The sequence below is a fragment of the Pseudophryne corroboree genome, chromosome 12 (genome assembly GCF_028390025.1).
Source record: "Pseudophryne corroboree isolate aPseCor3 chromosome 12, aPseCor3.hap2, whole genome shotgun sequence".
In the NCBI taxonomy this organism is placed as follows: Eukaryota; Metazoa; Chordata; class Amphibia; order Anura; family Myobatrachidae; genus Pseudophryne; species Pseudophryne corroboree.
The window spans coordinates 6,766,708-6,786,463 of NC_086455.1; the positions used below are offsets into that span (position 1 = coordinate 6,766,708).

The window sequence follows — 19,756 nt, forward strand, 5'->3', positions numbered from 1 at the left end:
TGGGCGCCCCCTGCTGTTGCAAGCAGGGAACTGAATATTGTATTTATTATTAATAATATTTATACGGCGCCAGAAAGGTTCCGCAGCGCCCAATTACATAGTACATAAACTAAATAATCATAACAGGACAAAAGTGACTTACAGGTGAAGACAATATAGCACAAGTACAGGGTAACTAAACATAGCTCCATCAGCAGATGACACTGAGATAGGTATCAGGTGGCAGAAAACCGAGGGATTTGGTGCCGTTGAAGATGGTTTAAGTAAGCGTAGGATAAGCACATGAGGGTTGAAGACCCTGCTCTTAAGAGCTTACATTCTATAGATTTAACACTTTAAATAATTTTGCTCCCAATATGAGATAGAAACATAGAATGTGACGCAGATAAGAACCACTTGGCCCATCTAGTCTGCCCCTTTTTTACCATATTTTTTTACCTCAAACCTTATAATGATATGCTAATGTCTGTTACATGCATGTATACATTGCTCTACTGTCTTAGCCTCTACCACCTCTGATGGGAGGCTGTTCCACTTGTTCATTACTCTTTCTGTGAAGTCATTTTCCCTCAAATTTCCCCTGAACCTCCCCCCAGCCTCAGTGCATGTCCTTGTGTCCTATTACTTCTCTTCCTGTGAGGAATGTTTCCCTCCTGGACTTTGGTAAAACCCGATATATGTGACAGTCTCTATCATGTCCCTCCTTTCCCTTCTCTGCCCCACACTGTACATAGTGAGATGTTTTAGTCTTTCTGGGTAAGTTTTGTGATGTAGACCATGCAACATGTTCGATGCCCTTCTTTGTACAGTCTCTAATGTAATAATATCCTTCTGAAGATATGGCCTCCAGAACTGGACACAGTATTCTAGATGAGGCCGCACCAGTGACCTATACAGTGGCATCATTACTTCTCTCTGCTGCTGATTCCTCTCCCTATGCACCAAGCATCTGACTAGCCTTCCTCATAGCTGTGTTACATTGCTTACCTGCCTTTATGTCACCTGAGATAGTGACTCCTAGATCCCTTTCCTCCTCAGTAGTTTCCAGTATAGTGCCATTAATACTATATATTTCTCTAACGTCCTAGTGGATGCTGGGGACTCCGTAAGGACCATGGGGAATAGACGGGCTCCGCAGGAGACTGGGCACTCTAAGAAAGATTTAGTACTACTGGTGTGCACTGGCTCCTCCCTCTATGCCCCTCCTCCAGACCTCAGTTAGAATCTGTGCCCGGAAGGAGCTGGGTGCATTTTAGTGAGCTCTCCTGAGCTTGCTATTAAGAAAGTATTTTAGTTAGGTTTTTTATTTTCAGAGAGCTTCTGCTGGCAACAGACTCTCTGCTACGTGGGACTGAGGGGAGAGAAGCAAACCTACTAACTGCGGCTAGGTTGCGCTTCTTAGGCTACTGGACACCATTAGCTCCAGAGGGATCGAACACAGGAACTTAACCTTGGTCGTCCGTTCCCGGAGCTTCCTCTCTTACCCAAGGTGCTGCGAATCATAAGGAAAAGAGGAGTGAGAACAATACTCATTGTTCCGGATTGGCCAAGAAGGACTTGGTATCCAGAGCTGCAAGAAATGCTCACAGAGGACCCATGGCCTCTGCCTCTAGGGCAGGGATCTGTTTCAGCATGGACCTTGTCTGTTCCAAGACTTACCGCAGCTGCGTTTGACGGCATGGCGGTTGAACGCCGGATCCTAGTAGAAAAAAGGGATTCCGGATGAGGTTATTCCTACGCAGATAAAGGCTAGGAAGGACGTGACGGCTAAACATTATCACCGTATATGGCGAAAATGTGTTGCTGGGTGTGAGGCCAGGAATGCCTCTACAGAGGAATTCCAGCTGGGCCGTTTCCTTCACTTCCTACAGTCGGGAGTGACTTTGGGCCTAAAATTGGGGTCCATTAAGGTCCAGATTTCGGCCCTATCCATTTTCTTTCAAAAAAAAAAAAAAAAATAGCTTCTCTACCTGAAGTTCAGACGTTTGTAAAGGGAGTGCTGCATATTCAGCCCCCTTTTGTGCCACCAGTGGCACCTTGGGATCTTAACGTGGTGTTGAGTTTCCTGAAATCTCACTGGTTTGAGCCACTTAAGACCGTGGAGTTAAAATATCTCACGTGGAAAGTGGTCATGCTATTGGCCTTAGCTTCGGCTAGGCGTGTGTCAGAATTGGCGGCTTTGTCATGCAAAAGCCCCTATCTGGTTTTCCATATGGACAGGGCAGAATTACGGACTCGTCCGCAATTTCTGCCAAAGGTGGTGTCATCTTTTCATTTGAACCAACCTATTGTGGTGCCTGCGGCTACTCGTGACTTGGAGGATTCCAAGTTACTAGATGTAGTCAGGGCTTTGAAGGTTTATGTGGCCAGAACGGCTAGAGTCGGGAAAACTGACTCGCTGTTTATCCTGTATGCATCCAACAAGCTGGGTGCTCCTGCTTCAAAGCAAACTATTGCTCGCTGGATCTGTAACACGATTCAGCAGGCTCATTCTGCGGCTGGCTTGCCGCCTCCAAAATCAGTAAAAGCCCATTCCGCAAGGAAGGTGGGCTCTTCTTGGGCGGCTGCCCGAGGGGTCTCGGCATTACAGCTTTGCCGAGCAGCTACTTGGTCGGGTTCAAACACCTTTGCAAAGTTCTACAAGTTTGATACCCTGGCTGAGGAGGACCTTGTGTTTGCTAATTCGGTGCTGCAGAGTCATCCGCACTCTCCCGCCCGTTTGGGAGCTTTGGTATAATCCCCATGGTCCTTACGGAGTCCCCAGCATCCACTAGGACGTTAGAGAAAATAAGATTTTACTCACCGGTAAATCTATTTCTCGTAGTCCGTAGTGGATGCTGGGCGCCCGTCCCAAGTGCGGACTTTCTGCAATACGTGTATATAGTTATTGCTTAATAAAGAGTTATGTTATGTTGGCATCCGTGGTTGATGCTTTGTTGTTGTTCATACTGTTAACTGGGTATGGTTATCACAAGTTATACGGTGTGATTGGTGTGGCTGGTATAAGTCTTACCCTGGATTCCAAAATCCTTTCCTTGTAATGTCAGCTCTTCCGGGCACAGTTTCCTTAACTGAGGTCTGGAGGAGGGGCATAGAGGGAGGAGCCAGTGCACACCAGTAGTACTAAATCTTTCTTAGAGTGCCCAGTCTCCTGCGGAGCCCGTCTATTCCCCATGGTCCTTACGGAGTCCCCAGCATCCACTACGGACTACGAGAAATAGATTTACCGGTGAGTAAAATCTTATTTTATCCTTTATGTCACCTGAGATAGTGACTCCTAGATCCCTTTCCTCCTCAGTAGTTTCCAGTATAGTGCCATTAATACTATATTTATCCTTTATGTCACCTGAGATAGTGACTCCTAGATCCTTTTCCTCCTCAGGAGTCTCCAGTATAGTGCCATTAATACTATATTTATCCTTTATGTCACATGAGATAGTGACTCCTAGATCCCTTTCCTCCTCAGGAGTTCCCAGTATACTGCCATTAATACTATATTTATCCTTTATATCACCTGAGATAGTGACTCCTATATCCCTTTCCTCCTCAGTAGTTCCCAGTATAGTGCCATTAATACTATATTTATCCTTTATGTCACCTGAAATAGTGACTCCTAGATCCCTTTCCTCCTCAGTAGTTTCCAGTATAGTGCCATTAATACTATATTTATCCTTTATGTCACCTGAAATAGTGACTCCTAGATCCCTTTCCTCCTCAGTAGTTTCCAGTATAGTGCCATTAATACTATATTTATCCTTTATGTCACCTGAGATAGTGACTCCTAGATCCCTTTCCTCCTCAGTAGTTTCCAGTATAGTGCCATTAATACTATATTTATCCTTTATGTCACCTGAGATAGTGACTCCTAGATCCCTTTCCTCCTCAGTAGTTTCCAGTATAGTGCCATTAATACTATATTTATCCTTTATGTCACCTGAAATAGTGACTCCTAGATCCCTTTCCTCCTCAGTAGTTTCCAGTATAGTGCCATTAATACTATATTTATCCTTTATGTCACCTGAGATAGTGACTCCTAGATCCCTTTCCTCCTCAGTAGTTTCCAGTATAGTGCCATTAATACTATATTTATCCTTTATGTCACCTGAGATAGTGACTCCTAGATCCCTTTCCTCCTCAGTAGTCTCCAGTATAGTGCCATTAATACTATATTTATCCTTTATGTCACCTGAAATAGTGACTCCTAGATCCCTTTCCTCCTCAGTAGTCTCCAGTATAGTGCCATTAATACTATATTTATCCTTTATGTCACCTGAGATAGTGACTACTAGATCCCTTTCCTCCTCAGTATCTCCCAGTATAGTGCCATTAATACTATATTTATCCTTTGTCACCTGAGAAAGTGACTACTAGATCCCTTTCCTCCTCAGTAGTTCCAGTATAGAGCCATTAATACTATATTTATCCTTTATGTCACCTGAGATAGTGACTCCTAGATCCCTTTCCTCCTCAGTAGTTCCCAGTATAGTGCCATTAATACTATATTTATCCTTTATATCACCTGAAATAGTGACTCCTAGATCCCTTTCCTCCTCAGTAGTTTCCAGTATAGTGCCATTAATACTATATTTATCCTTTATGTCACCTGAAATAGTGACTCCTAGATCCCTTTCCTCCTCAGTAGTTCCCAGTATAGTGCCATTAATACTATATTTATCCTTTATGTCACCTGAAATAGTGACTCCTAGATCCCTTTCCTCCTCAGTAGTGTCCAGTATAGTGCCATTAATACTATATTTATCCTTTATGTCACCTGAAATAGTGACTCCTAGATCCCTCTCCTCCTCAGTAGTCTCCAGTATAGTGCCATTAATACTATATTTATCCTTTGTCACCTGAAATAGTGACTCCTAGATCCCTTTCCTCCTCAGTAGCTCCCAGTATAGTGCCATTAATACTATATTTATCCTTTATGTCACCTGAAATAGTGACTCCTAGATACCTTTCCTCCTCAGTAGTTTCCAGTATAGTGCCATTAATACTATATTTATCCTTTATGTCACCTGAAATAGTGACTTCTAGATCCCTTTCCTCCTCAGTAGCTTCCAGTATAGTGCCATTAATACTATATTTATCCTTTATGTCACCTGAAATAGTGACTCCTAGATCCCTTTCCTCCTCAGTAGTTTCCAGTATAGTGCCATTAATACTATATTTATCCTTTATGTCACATGAAATAGTGACTCCTAGATCCCATTCCTCCTCAGTAGTTCCCAGTATAGTGCCATTAATACTATATTTATCCTTTATGTCACCTGAAATAGTGACTCCTAGATCCCTTTCCTCCTCAGTAGTCTCCAGTATAGTGCCATTAATACTATATTTATCCTTTGTCACCTGAGAAAGTGACTACTAGATCCCTTTCCTCCTCAGTAGTTCCAGTATAGAGCCATTAATACTATATTTATCCTTTATGTCACCTGAGATAGTGACTCCTAGATCCCTTTCCTCCTCAGTAGTTTCCAGTATAGTGCCATTAATACTATATTTATCCTTTATGTCACCTGAAATAGTGACTCCTAGATCCCTTTCCTCCTCAGTAGTCTCCAGTATAGTGCCATTAATACTATATTTATCCTTTGTCACCTGAGAAAGTGACTACTAGATCCCTTTCCTCCTCAGTAGTTCCCAGTATAGAGCCATTAATACTATATTTATCCTTTATGTCACCTGAGATAGTGACTCCTAGATCCCTTTCCTCCTCAGTAGTATCCAGTATAGTGCCATTAATGCTATATTTATCCTTTGTCACCTGAGATAGTGACTTCTAGATCCCTTTCCTCCTCAGTAGTTTCCAGTATAGTGCCATTAATACTATATTTATCCTTTATATCACCTGAGATAGTGACTCCTAGATCCCTTTCCTCCTCAGTAGTTTCCAGTATAGTGCCATTAATACTATATTTATCCTTTATGTCAACTGAGATAGTGACTCCTAGATCCCTTTCCTCCTCAGTAGTCTCCAGTATAGTGCCATTAATACTATATTTATCCTTTATGTCACCTGAAATAGTGACTCCTAGATCCCTTTCCTCCTCAGTAGTTTCCAGTATAGTGCCATTAATACAATATTTATCCTTTATGTCACCTGAAATAGTGACTCCTAGATCCCTTTCCTCCTCAGTAGTTTCCAGTATAGTGCCATTAATACTATATTTATCCTTTATGTCACCTGAGATAGTGACTCCTAGATCCCTTTCCTCCTCAGTAGTTTCCAGTATAGTGCCATTACTACTATATTTATCCTTTATGTCACCTGAAATAGTGACTCCTAGATCCCTTTCCTCCTCAGTAGTTCCCAGTATAGTGCCATTAATACTATATTTATCCTTTATGTCACCTGAAATAGTGACTCCTAGATCCCTTTCCTCCTCAGTAGTCTCCAGTATAGTGCCATTAATACTATATTTATCCTTTATGTCACCTGAGATAGTGACTACTAGATCCCTTTCCTCCTCAGTATCTCCCAGTATAGTGCCATTAATACTATATTTATCCTTTGTCACCTGAGAAAGTGACTACTAAATCCCTTTCCTCCTCAGTAGTTCCAGTATAGAGCCATTAATACTATATTTATCCTTTATGTCACCTGAGATAGTGACTCCTAGATCCCTTTCCTCCTCAGTAGTTCCCAGTATAGTGCCATTATTACTATATTTATCCTTTATGTCACCTGAAATAGTGACTCCTAGATCCCTTTCCTCCTCAGTAGCTCCCAGTATAGTGCCATTAATACTATATTTATCCTTTATGTCACCTGAAATAGTGACTCCTAGATACCTTTCCTCCTCAGTAGTTTCCAGTATAGTGCCATTAATACTATATTTATCCTTTATGTCACCTGAAATAGTGACTTCTAGATCCCTTTCCTCCTCAGTAGCTTCCAGTATAGTGCCATTAATACTATATTTATCCTTTATGTCACCTGAAATAGTGACTCCTAGATCCCTTTCCTCCTCAGTAGTTTCCAGTATAGTGCCATTAATACTATATTTATCCTTTATGTCACATGAAATAGTGACTCCTAGATCCCATTCCTCCTCAGTAGTTCCCAGTATAGTGCCATTAATACTATATTTATCCTTTATGTCACCTGAAATAGTGACTCCTAGATCCCTTTCCTCCTCAGTAGTCTCCAGTATAGTGCCATTAATACTATATTTAGCTTTTGGATTTTTGAGAGAGTGCATGATTTTGCATTTTTTGGCAGTAAACTGTAATTGCCAGACTCTTGACCATTCCTCTAGTCTACCTAGATCCTCAGTCATTTGTTTTACTCCTCCTGGTGTGTCTACCCTGTTGCATACCTTTGTGTCATCTGCAAGAAAAAGGCATACTTTCCCTTTAATGCCATTTGCAATGTCACCAATAAAGATATTAAAAAGCATTGATCCGAGTACAGATCCCTGGGGTGGGAAACACCTTTTCACCACTCTGTTTCCAGGAGCTGTGAAATTCCCAGATCTTATCAATGGATATATATTATATACACCGTACAGACAACTCTCCATCAGTAAGTGTTACCTAAAAAAGAACAAAAAGTCATGCAATAGTGTAATACAATTAAAACCACAGTTGTCTTGAATAGTGACTTTATATATACGTAGACCTATATTTTCGGCACGAATATATCAAGTCACCTTTCATGACCACTGTGGTTTTAATTGTATTGCACTATTGTATGTCCTTTTGTTGTTTTTTTAGGTAACACTCACTGATGGAGAGTTGTCTGTACGGCATATATATATCTATATTCTAGCACCTGATATATATATTAATATCCATTGACAAGATCTGGAAATTTATCAGCATCTGGAAACAGAGTGGTGAAAATGTGGTTGTTTTTTTTTACTTGTGGTTTATTATAGTGTGAAGGTGACACACTTTCTCTTCATCACTTGGTTTCGGCTGCTTATCTAGTACATAAGATCCCTGGTGTACTCCACTGGTAAGATTTCCCTCCTGTGAATGCACTCCATTTACCACAACTCTCTGTTTTCTATCCTGCAACCAAGATCTTATTCATTCAACCATTTTAGCATCCAATCCCAAGCTTTCGAGTTTATTTAGCATACAAACAGTGGCAGTTGCTCTATCATTCCTGGAGATAATTATATATCAGGTGCTAGAAAGGGGGAGGGGTCACAGACAAACAGTAGACAGAGAGGTGGGTGCTTTCCCCCCCCCCCCCCCCCCCCTCCTCCTGTTAATTTAGCAGTCTGCGATGTGGGACAGCGTCAAAAGCCTTACTAAAGTCTATATCTTCTACAGCTCCTCCTTTATCTATTACTTTAGTGTCACAGTCAAAAAAGTAAATAAGGTTTGTTTAACATGATTCTCTGACGCTGCACAGTATTGCCACTAAACCAGGTAGAGACCCTTTTATACATTACAGCAGACGGCGTCCCCCTTTTTACACATTACAGCAGACAGTGCCCCTTTTTACACATTACGGCAGACAGCGTCCTCCTTTTTACACATTACGGCAGATGGTGTCCCCCTTTATACACATTGCAGCAGCCAGCGTCCCCCTTTTTACACATTGCGGCAGCCAGTCCCCCTTTTTACACATTGCGGCAGCCAGTCCCCTTTTTACATATTACGGCAGCCAGGCCCCCTTTTTACATATTACACCAGATGGTGTACCCCTTTTTACACATTGCGGCAGCCAGTCCCCCTTTTTACACATTGCTGCAGCCAGTCCCCCTTTTTACACATTGCGGCAGCCGGTCCTCCTTTTTACACATTGCTGCAGCCAGGCCCCCTTTTTACACATTGCTGCAGCCAGGCCCCCTTTTTACACATTGCGGCAGCCGGTCCTCCGTTTTACACATTGCTGCAGCCAGGCCCCCTTTTTACACATTGCGGCAGCCAGGCCCCCTTTTTACACATTGCGGCAGCCAGGCCCCCTTTTTACACATTGCGGCAGACGGTGTCCGAGAGAGAGATAGATACTTACCATCTCCCCGCTGACAGGCTCCTTGTGCAGCTTCCTCGGTGCAGGCAGGGGAGAAGGAGGAGGAGGGAGGGGGACTGGAGCCGCAGCAGCGCTATGTAATTGGTAGTAAGCGCCGCTGCAGCATCCCCCTCTTCTTCCGTATTGGCTGCCTGGCGCTGCTGTGGATGCTGGGATGGAGGAACCACATCCCAGCATCCACAGCAGCGCCAGGCAGCCAATACAGAAGGAGAGGGGGATGCTGCAGCGGCGCTTACTACCAATGAAATAGCGCTGCTGCTGCTCCAGTCCCCCTCCCTCCTCCTCCTTCTCAGCTGCCCGGCGCTGCTCTCTTCTCCCTTCACAGCGCGGCGGTGCACAGCACAGGGGGCATGTAATGAGTCAATTTGACTCATTACATGCCGCTGGCCGTGCGCCCTCAGGGCAACTGCGCTGTGTGCCAAGCCCACTTGGCACACACGTAGTTACGGCCCTGGTCAAACGTCCCTAGATCTGTTATTTGGTTATTAGTCACAGATGAGGAGTGAGGAGGAGCGTGGGGGATGTAATTTGCATTTCACTAATGGTGTCTTTATCTCTTGTCATCCCTCAGGTCTGGGCCTCCGGGGCCGGAGTTCCCCACAACCCCCCCACTGACTTTGTGCTGAAGTCCCACACTTCCTGGGGAACGGGAGACAGCATCCGTACAGCTCTGCTCACCTCCAGCAATGAGGTGAGTACCGGACACTATGCCCACCGCGCTTAGTACTCAGCAGGTGATAGATTTGCATGAACAGAACAGGCTAAACCTGCAGTGCCGTAACACGCTACATAAACCCGCACATACGTATACAGGGCCAGGAACAGTGGCTGTGGAATTACCCAGAGGTTACCCATGGTGGGGCGGGTGTAGGACTTTGTTAGGAAGAAGTAGGCTCATAAGGAACGCAGTCATGTGACGTGGGGTTAGCTCCTCCCCTGTTAGTGATTTTCTGTTCATCTCTTTATCAATTACCCGCAGGAAGTGGCAATGCGGAAGCTAGTCCGGACCACGGTGAATGATGAGGATGAGGATGACGATGATGAAGACGACGAGCATCACCACCACCATCACCATCATCATGTAAGTCATGATTTACCACCAGCCGTATGTACTGGTGTGTTACGGAGTCTCCTCCCACTGCGGCTAATTTGCATATTATCTCCCCTGCTTGCAGGATGGTCAGAACTCGACTGGAGACCCCAGCGAGTATAACCTGCGCTCCCGCAATATCACATGCACCACCTGCGGACAGCCGGCTGATAAAGGACTGGGGGGCACCCCGGCAGCCGGCGCCTCTTCTTCCTCCTCCAGCTCCTACACTACAGTCACCCGCACCTTCCGCAGCGCAGGGGGAGCAGGGGGAGCTGGTGGAGCCAGCAGCCTCGGCGAGAGTCTGACTCCCAGGTCTTACATCCTGGGGAACAACAACCAGCGTGCGCAGGTGAGGGTCAATAGCCCTATCTATCTATCTATCTATCTATCTATCTATCTATCTATCTATCTATTATGACAGCGAGTTGGTCCACTGCTAGTGGAAGATGCTAATCCTGTGTTACTCTGTTACAGGTCTCGCCGCAGAACTGCCACATAATGTAACCCGGCCGCGCCCAGTGATGCCCACAAGTGCCGAAACGAAATACAGATATAACTATTTTTCTGTGGGTTTTTTTTGTTTTGTTTTTTTGTACTCACTACATCAGGTATTTTATATAGAAGGAAAAAACAATGCAGCATTTATTTTTTTTTGTATATTTTTACAAATGAAACCAAAGACGCAACATGTGCCCGATTCGGCCTTTGTCCTCTTCCCGTGCGGCAGGACTGGGAAGGACGACGAGGGCCCCCGAGCGGTAGGGCCTCCATCTTGTGAGGCTGTGGTAGAGATCCGGCCTCCTAGTATGCATTATGGTCCCAAAAACGTCTTGTTTTACAGATCGGTTCATGTGGGGGTTATTGTACATAGTGCCCTATTAGATTAGTCAGGAATCGGGTCACCAGATTAATAGCCGCCAATGTCACATGACCTGGTATAACCAATGAATAAGCCCTGTCAGGAATAATAAAGGTCAAACTATAACTGTGGCTTAGCCGCCGTCACCCCTTGAGTCGCCTTTATGCCACTAAGTGCCAGTTGTTAATGACGCCACAGGAGGCTGCCATTTTATTATGTGAGCGCATCTCAATTTGTTACGTCCCGTTTCTTGTCTGTGTTATACTACAGTAACCGGTGCTAACTGCGCCATAGCGGTTGTAGGGAAGTGACAGGATGCTGCGGGATTGTTGGGGGATGGGAAACAGTATTTCAGGGTGTAGAGATTTTGTCTAGGACCGCGGGAGGATTGTCCCCCAACATTCTAACTCACAATGGTGTATACCGTTGAGGTCCTAACTCACAGGGGCCCCCGAATGTGGCTTTGTCGTAGAGATAGTAAATCTGTGGGGGACGTCTATGATAGGAATCCCGCTACCATTTGGCTTTTGCAGCGTCGGTGCGCAGTAAAGTCTATTATTAACGCTTTACCTTCCATAATCCGCTATGCAGCCGCTTTCACACTTTAGCAGAGCATGTCCCTATAAGTATATCTATATATATATCTATATATATATATATATTGTATGTTCTGTTCGTTAGGTCCTGCTTTTTTTTGACGAGTTATGATTTGTTTTTTTTATATTGGAATTATTTTTTGACATATAATAATGAAAACAGCAACTCATGAAATGCCAGTGTTAAAGGGACACCAATATAACCGCTCATTATAGGGTCTATATTAAAGCTGCGCTGTGATCTGTTCAGTATAGGGTACCTGCGGAGCTGCTCCGTGCGTCCGCTTACCACCTGGGCTGTGTGAGGCTGCGGAGGAGAGGACCAGCCTCAAGCCACAATCTAAAGACTCGGGCTAGTGGAGGGAGGGGGTAGTGCAGCTTTTATATGTGACGCCTTTTGATGTTTTCCTTTAAAATTAGCATTTCATGATGTGTCTACAAAAAAAAAACCCCAAAAAACAAGCAAACACCAAAAAAATAATATTTAAAAAATATATATAAAAATAATATTGTCTCAATGGCGACACTAAGCTAATATTTCACTTAACTCTTTATAAGTAATATCCTTATTTTACAGTTGTCATTGAGGTTATAAAGCACATAGTCCTAACTGCGAAATGCGTTAGGTCGAGGTGTATATATATATATCTATATTACAAGGTTTAGATGATGTAATCCCAGGGGAGGTTTTGTAAAGCTGGTTGATGTAAAGTACTTGTTCACCGTTAGAGGAGCTTTGAAGTAGGGATTAGGAATTGTAAAACGCGATGGGTCGGGAAGATGTCCAAGCTTCACAGTACGTGGCCTTACATGACCGCTTGTGCCTTTATTCACCATATAATCCCAGCACTTTGCAGTCACTCCCCAAACCCAGGATGAGGTCACCGCTGTCCGCGGGGGACTGCTGAGATAGTACTATGTCCCGGGTACCTAGTATGGAGGTGGCCGGTCAGATTTAATCTCAATATACCAAAAATGTGTCCGCTAGAAGATGACTGACTGTAAGTGCAGGAAGATGTGGTTCCAGGTGCCTTAGACGGATGACGGAGCAGAATAAGTGCCTTATCGGTGTCCCGCTGGGATGGAAGACCCCCACTGCCCCTCTCTGCATGATGTTTGTAGATTTCTGTTCATGGCTTTGCTTTGTTTATATGATTCCTAATAGCGACAAGCAAATTTCTGTGCAATTAAAGCTTCTGTATAAATAGCCGATGAACCCATCTTAGTCTGTGTGTGGTCTTTATGCTGAGTCTACGTATCAATGTTCCGGGGATGCCGACACGCGACGTTTCATTATCACCGGTTTAATTCATACCAGGTTAGTGGCGATAAACAGAGATGTCAAAATATGAGCAGAAAGGGGGGGGGGGGGGGGGGTCTTTGGGTGCCATGCAAATATGTCATCCCCTTAACACCAATCATCTGTGCAATTCTAGAGCGATATGATGGAAGTACGTGTTAGGTTGCTATGGGCGACTGTGGTTTTCCACTTTATTACCATATAACCCTCTGTCTTCTCACATGCCCGTCTTACTGCATCCTTCCTCTGTGTCTCTCCCCGCCCGCGCCCATCCCTTCCTCTCTGTGCCTTATCCTTGTGCCCATTCTCCCCTTACCCATCCCTTCCTCTCTGTGCCTTATCCTTGTGCCCATCCCTTCCTCTCTGTGCCTTATCCTTGTGCCCATTCTCCCCTTACCCATCCCTTTCTCTCTGTGCCTTATCCTTGTGCCCATTCTCCCCTTACCCATCCCTTCCTCTCTGTGCCTTATCCTTGTGCCCATCCTCCCCGCACCCATCCCTTCCTCTCTGTGCCTTATCCTTGCACCCATCCCTTCCTCTCTGTGCCTTATCCTTGCACCCATCCCTTCCTCTCTGTGCCTTATCCTTGTGCCCATCCCTTCCTCTCTGTGCCTTATCCTTGTACCCATCCCTTCCTCTCTGTGCCTTATCCTTGTACCCATCCCTTCCTCTCTGTGCCTTATCCTTGTACCCATCCCTTCCTCTCTGTGCCTTATCCTTGTACCCATCCCTTCCTCTCTGTGTCTTATCCGTGTACCCATCCCTTCCTCTCTGTGCCTTATCCTTGTACCCATCCCTTCCTCTCTGTGCCTTATCCTTGTACCCATCCCTTCCTCTCTGTGCCGTATCCTTGTACCCATCCCTTCCTCACTGTGCCTTTATCCTTGTACCCATCCCTTCCTCTCTGTGCCTTATCCTTGTACCCATCCATTCCTCTCTGTGCCGTATCCTTGTGCCCATCCTCCTTGTACCCATCCATTCCTCTCTGTGCCTTATCCTTGTGCCCATCCTCCCCGCACCCATCCATTCCTCTCTGTGCCTTATCCTTGTACCCATCCCTTCCTCTCTGTGCCTTATCCTTGTGCCCATTCTCCCCTTACCCATCCATTCCTCTCTGTGCCTTATCCTTGTACCCATCCCTTCCTCTCTGTGCCTTATCCTTGTGCCCATCCCTTCCTCTCTGTGCCTTATCCTTGTGCCCATCCTCCCCGCACCCATCCCTTCCTCTCTGTGCCTTATCCTTGTACCCATCCCTTCCTCTCTGTGCCTTATCCTTGTACCCATCCCTTCCTCTCTGTGCCTTATCCTTGTACCCATCCCTTCCTCTCTGTGCCTTATCCTTGTACCCATCCCTTCCTCTCTGTGCCTTATCCTTGTACCCATCCTTTCCTCTCTGTGCCTTATCCTTGTACCCATCCCTTCCTCTCTGTGCCTTATCCGTGTACCCATCCATTCCTCTCTGTGCCGTATCCTTGTGCCCATCCTCCTTGTACCCATCCCTTCCTCTCTGTGCCTTATCCTTGTGCCCATTCTCCCCTTACCCATCCCTTTCTCTCTGTGCCTTATCCTTGTGCCCATTCTCCCCTTACCCATCCCTTTCTCTCTGTGCCTTATCCTTGTACCCATCCCTTCCTCTCTGTGCCTTATCCTTGTGCCCATTCTCCCCTTACCCATCCCTTCCTCTCTGTGCCTTATCCTTGTACCCATCCATTCCTCTCTGTGCCTTATCCTTGTGCCCATTCTCCCCTTACCCATCCCTTTCTCTCTGTGCCTTATCCTTGTGCCCATTCTCCCCTTACCCACCCCTTCCTCTCTGTGCCTTATCCTTGTGCCCATTCTCCCCGCACCCATCCCTTTCTCTCTGTGCCTTATCCTTGTGCCCATCCTCCCCGCACCCATCCCTTCCTCTCTGTGCCTTATCCTTGTACCCATCCCTTCCTCTCTGTGCCTTATCCTTGTACCCATCCCTTCCTCTCTGTGCCTTATCCTTGTACCCACCCCTTCCTCTCTGTGCCTTATCCTTGTACCCATCCCTTCCTCTCTGTGCCTTATCCTTGTACCCATCCCTTCCTCTCTGTGCCTTATCCTTGTACCCATCCATTCCTCTCTGTGCCTTATCCTTGTGCCCATTCTCCCCTTACCCATCCCTTTCTCTCTGTGCCTTATCCTTGTGCCCATTCTCCCCTTACCCATCCCTTCCTCTCTGTGCCTTATCCTTGTGCCCATCCCTTCCTCTCTGTGCCTTATCCTTGTGCCCATTCTCCCCGCACCCATCCCTTCCTCTCTGTGCCTTATCCTTGTGCCCATTCTCCCCGCACCCATCCCTTCCTCTCTGTGCCTTATCCTTGTGCCCATCCCTTCCTCTCTGTGCCTTATCCTTGTGCCCATTCTCCCCGCCCGCGCCCATCCATTCCTCTCTGTGCCTTATCCTTGTGCCCATTCTCCCCTTACCCATCCCTTCCTCTCTGTGCCTTATCCTTGTACCCATCCCTTCCTCTCTGTGCCTTTATCCTTGTGCCCATTCTCCCCTTACCCATCCATTCCTCTCTGTGCCTTATCCTTGTGCCCATTCTCCCCGCACCCATCCCTTCCTCTCTGTGCCTTATCCTTGTACCCATCCCTTCCTCTCTGTGCCTTATCCTTGTGCCCATTCTCCCCGCACCCATCCCTTTCTCTCTGTGCCTTATCCTTGTGCCTATTCTCCCCTTACCCATCCCTTTCTCTCTGTGCCTTATCCTTGTACCCATCCCTTTCTCTCTGTGCCTTATCCTTGTACCCATCTCTTCCTCTATGTGCCTTATCCTTGTACCCATCTCTTCCTCTATGTGCCTTATCCTTGTACCCATCCATTCCTCTCTGTGCCTTATCCTTGTGCCCATTCTCCCCTTACCCATCCCTTTCTCTCTGTGCCTTATCCTTGTGCCCATTCTCCCCTTACCCATCCCTTTCTCTCTGTGCCTTATCCTTGTACCCATCCCTTCCTCTCTGTGCCTTATCCTTGTGCCCATTCTCCCCTTACCCATCCCTTCCTCTCTGTGCCTTATCCTTGTACCCATCCCTTTCTCTCTGTGCCTTATCCTTGTACCCATCTCTTCCTCTATGTGCCTTATCCTTGTACCCATCTCTTCCTCTATGTGCCTTATCCTTGTGCCAATCCTCCCCGCACCCTCTCCCGCACCCATCCCTTACTCTCCGTGCCTTATCCTTGTGTCCATCCCTTTATTCTCTGTGCCGTATCCTTGCACCCATCCCTTCCTCTGTGTGCCTTATCCTTGCACCCATTCTCCCCGCGCCCTCTCCCGCACCCATCTCTTCCCCTCTGTGCCGTATCCTTGCACCCATCCTCCCCGCGCCCTCTCCCGCACCCATCTCTTCCCCTCTGTGCCGTATCCTTGCACCCATCCTCCCCGCGCCCTCTCCCGCACCCATCTCTTCCTCTCTATGCCGTTTCCTTGCACCCATCCTCCCCGCACCCTCTCCCATCTCTTCCCCTCTGTGCCGTATCCTTGCACCCATCCTCCCCGCGCCTTCTCCCGCACCCATCCCTTCCTCTCTGTGCCTTATCCTTGTGCCCCTCTTACCTGAGCCCTCTCCACCACCCATCTCCTATTATTCTTTACCCTTCCCTGACCTAAATGTCAGGATACTTGCTGGGCTCTGTGCTGTGTCTGACCTCTTGTGCCGTGTCCACACCATGTGCTCTCAGCGGACGTCTCTGGCGCCCAGTGTTACAAGCACAGGCATAGTATACATTAGAATAGATATAAAACAGATGAGGAGCTGGTTGTACACCAACCAGTCACTTCGCCTCTGGTCTGACAGTGATGGGCAGAATATAGCGACACACTGTATACTACCTATGTGAGAGAACATTGTGTTATGTCGCCCTCTAGTGTACAATAGGGAACTGTACAGCAACCTATACATAGACACTCGTACATAAACAGATTGTCACAACAGTTTTTCATATATGACATCTTTACAAATTATGAAATACTTTATTCAACTAAATTGTGCTGGCCTGACATCCTAAGGTGTGACATTGTGTATGGATGTGCCTCTTTATTCACCTCCCTTCTGGTCATCATCCACTTTCCATGGAGAGAAGGCGTAGGTGGGGAATAGATAGACGAGAAGTGCTCCCTGTGCCCCACACGGCAGTGCTCCATGTGCCCCACACGCCAGTGCTCCCTGTACCCCACAAATGTCATCTCCTGAAAAGTAATTGCTATAGCTCTAGATTCCTGTCCTTAGACTGCCATGTAGGCCTATATACTTATACGTAGTGTAATTACATGTATTGTACAAACATGTAGTATACATATATATACACATAGTGTGTGTGTGTGTGTGTGTATATATATATATATATATATTTACACTACGTAGACAAAAGTGATTGGACACTGACAGCAGATAGATCAGTGAGATGTTACTGAGGTCAGTACTGTGTAGGTCACCACGTGCAGTGATTACTACAGACACCTTCCTGGCAAACTGTCCACAAGTTCCTGGACAGCAGTAGACACTATGTTTTGCCATTCCGCCGTTAGTACTGTGACACTGAAGGTCGAGTTGGTCTAGAACGCACCCATCGCTCCAATTCACCCCAGAGGTTCTCAGCGAGGTTAAAATCTGGACTCTGAGCTAATCAGTCCATCTGGGTTACTAAATCTTCTGTATACCAGCCCAGCGCTGCCCTGGAAACATGACAGGTGGCATTGTCACCCAGATAAACACATTTGTCGTTTCCGCAGAACAGGGAGCACAGAGTTATAGAGAACATCTCTATACTTCTCAGAGATACTGTGACTATGCATCACACCTGGTGGCTGCATTCTTCTTTGTGATCAGAGGTGTATGATCATCTGCTCGCCCATAATATCCAAGTGCATGGGCCTCCCTGCCAAGTGTTCCTGTGGAAACCAGCACATTAGGGGCCATTTGGAGCTCGTGTATAATGTATCTATGGGATGACCCCTGGTTAGTACTCTCTGGTACCTGGGTTGAAGTTTTGGGAGTCTTCCAGGGCGAGGCGCATTCCTGCAATGCCCGCTCTTCTTCCACACATTAATGACAAAAGACACAGTGGATATAGAAACCTTCCAGACATCCGCAACGCTTTTCACCCTCATACCTCCGATCCATCAGCCTACGATGATCCCCTTTTCAGACTCGGTTAGCTCCATTCAGCAAGCCATTTCATTAGCAAATGATCCAATCAGTGCCCCCTACCCATTCTATACCTTCACGAACACGTGTGTGCTGCAGGAGCGTCCTATTTCACTTGTGCCATGCATGTGGTAAGTGGGGAGGCGGCATAGGGAGGGGGACATACAGTGTTGGGGGATTAATACCTTATTGTGACATTCGGTCCCAGTGAGAAAGGGCAATCACCTGCCAGACCGTGCCCCCACCAGACGCAGGCACCCTGGGCACTCGCCCCACCCTGGTAACACACTCTTGCTAACAAACTGCACTATCAATCAGTGCAACAAAATTGTAAATAAAAGTGAGCAGAATGGATGTGAAGGGCAACGAGCGGCACTGCAGACATACACAGTCCTGTAGATGTGACTACTGTATGCAATGAATGTTCTCCTAGCACACAGGGCCCGCTTCTGAGTCGGTCGCTGCAGCGTTCGTGTCTGTATTTCTTGCTGGTACTGCTTCTGTTACTCAATGTAATTATTGCTACAAGCCCCTCCCTGGTGTACAGGCCCCTTCCTGGTGTGCAAGTCCATCTGTACAAGCCCCACCCTGGTGTACAGGCCCCTTCCTGGTGTGCAAGTCCATCTGTACAAGCCCCTCCCTGGTGTACAGGCCCCTTCCTGGTGTGCAAGTCCATCTGTACAAGCCCCTCCCTGGTGTACAGGCCCCTTCCTGGTGTGCAAGTCCATCTGTACAAGCCCCACCCTGGTGTACAGGCCCCTCCCTGGTGTGCAAGTCCATCTGTACAAGCCCCACCCTGGTGTACAGGCCCCTTCCTGGTGTGCAAGTCCATCTGTACAAGCCCCACCCTGGTGTACAGGCCCCTCCCTGGTGTGCAAGTCCATCTGTACAAGCCCCACCCTGGTGTACAGGCCCCTCCCTGGTGTGCAAGTCCATCTGTACAAGCCCCACCCTGGTGTACAGGCCCCTCCCTGGTGTGCAAGTCCATCTGTACAAGCCCCACCCTGGTGTGCAAGCCCCACCCTGGTGTACAGGCCCCTCCCTGGTGTGCAAATCCATCTGTACAAGCCCACCCTGGTGTACAGGCCCCTCCCTGGTGTGCAAGTCCATCTGTACAAGCCCCTCCCTGGTGTACAGGCCCCTCCCTGGTGTGCAAGTCCATCTGTACAAGCCCCACCCTGGTGTACAAGTCCATCTGTACAAGCCCCACCCTGGTGTACAGCCCCTTCCTGGTGTGCAAGTCCATCTGTACAAGCCCCACCCTGGTGTACAGGCCCCTCCCTGGTGTGCAAGTCCATCTGTACAAGCCCCACCCTGGTGTACAGGCCCCTCCCTGGTGTGCAAGTCCATCTGTACAAGCCCCACCCTGGTGTGCAAGTCCATCTGTACAAGCCCCACCCTGGTGTACAGGACCCTCCCTGGTGTGCAAATCCATCTGTACAAGCCCCACCCTGGTGTACAGGCCCCTCCCTGGTGTGCAAGTCCATCTGTACAAGCCCCACCCTGGTGTACAGGCCCCTCCCTGGTGTGCAAGTCCATCTGTACAAGCCCCACCCTGGTGTACAGGCCCCTTCCTGGTGTGCAAGTCCATCTGTACAAGCCCCACCCTGGTGTACAGGCCCCTCCCTGGTGTGCAAGTCCATCTGTACAAGCCCCACCCTGGTGTGCAAGTCCATCTGTACAAGCCCCTCCCTGGTGTGCAAGTCCATCTGTACAAGCCCCACCCTGGTGTACAGGCCCC

At 47.1% G+C, this 19,756-nt stretch overlaps 1 protein-coding gene across 2 annotated transcripts in view; it reads left to right on the forward strand.

Moving 5' to 3' along the window:
* The window catches only part of LMNA (lamin A/C), a 59,532-nt gene extending 46,769 nt beyond the window's left edge, over nt 1–12,763 (forward strand). For both annotated transcript variants that reach the window (XM_063946826.1, XM_063946825.1), the window contains exons 9-12: nt 9,567–9,686; nt 9,975–10,076; nt 10,171–10,437; nt 10,563–12,763. In XM_063946826.1, the coding sequence (XP_063802896.1) occupies nt 9,567–9,686; nt 9,975–10,076; nt 10,171–10,437; nt 10,563–10,592 (519 nt within the window). In that variant the 3' untranslated portion in view covers nt 10,593–12,763. The remainder of the gene's footprint in view (nt 1–9,566; nt 9,687–9,974; nt 10,077–10,170; nt 10,438–10,562) is intronic.
* Nucleotides 12,764–19,756: the final 6,993 nt, after the last annotated feature.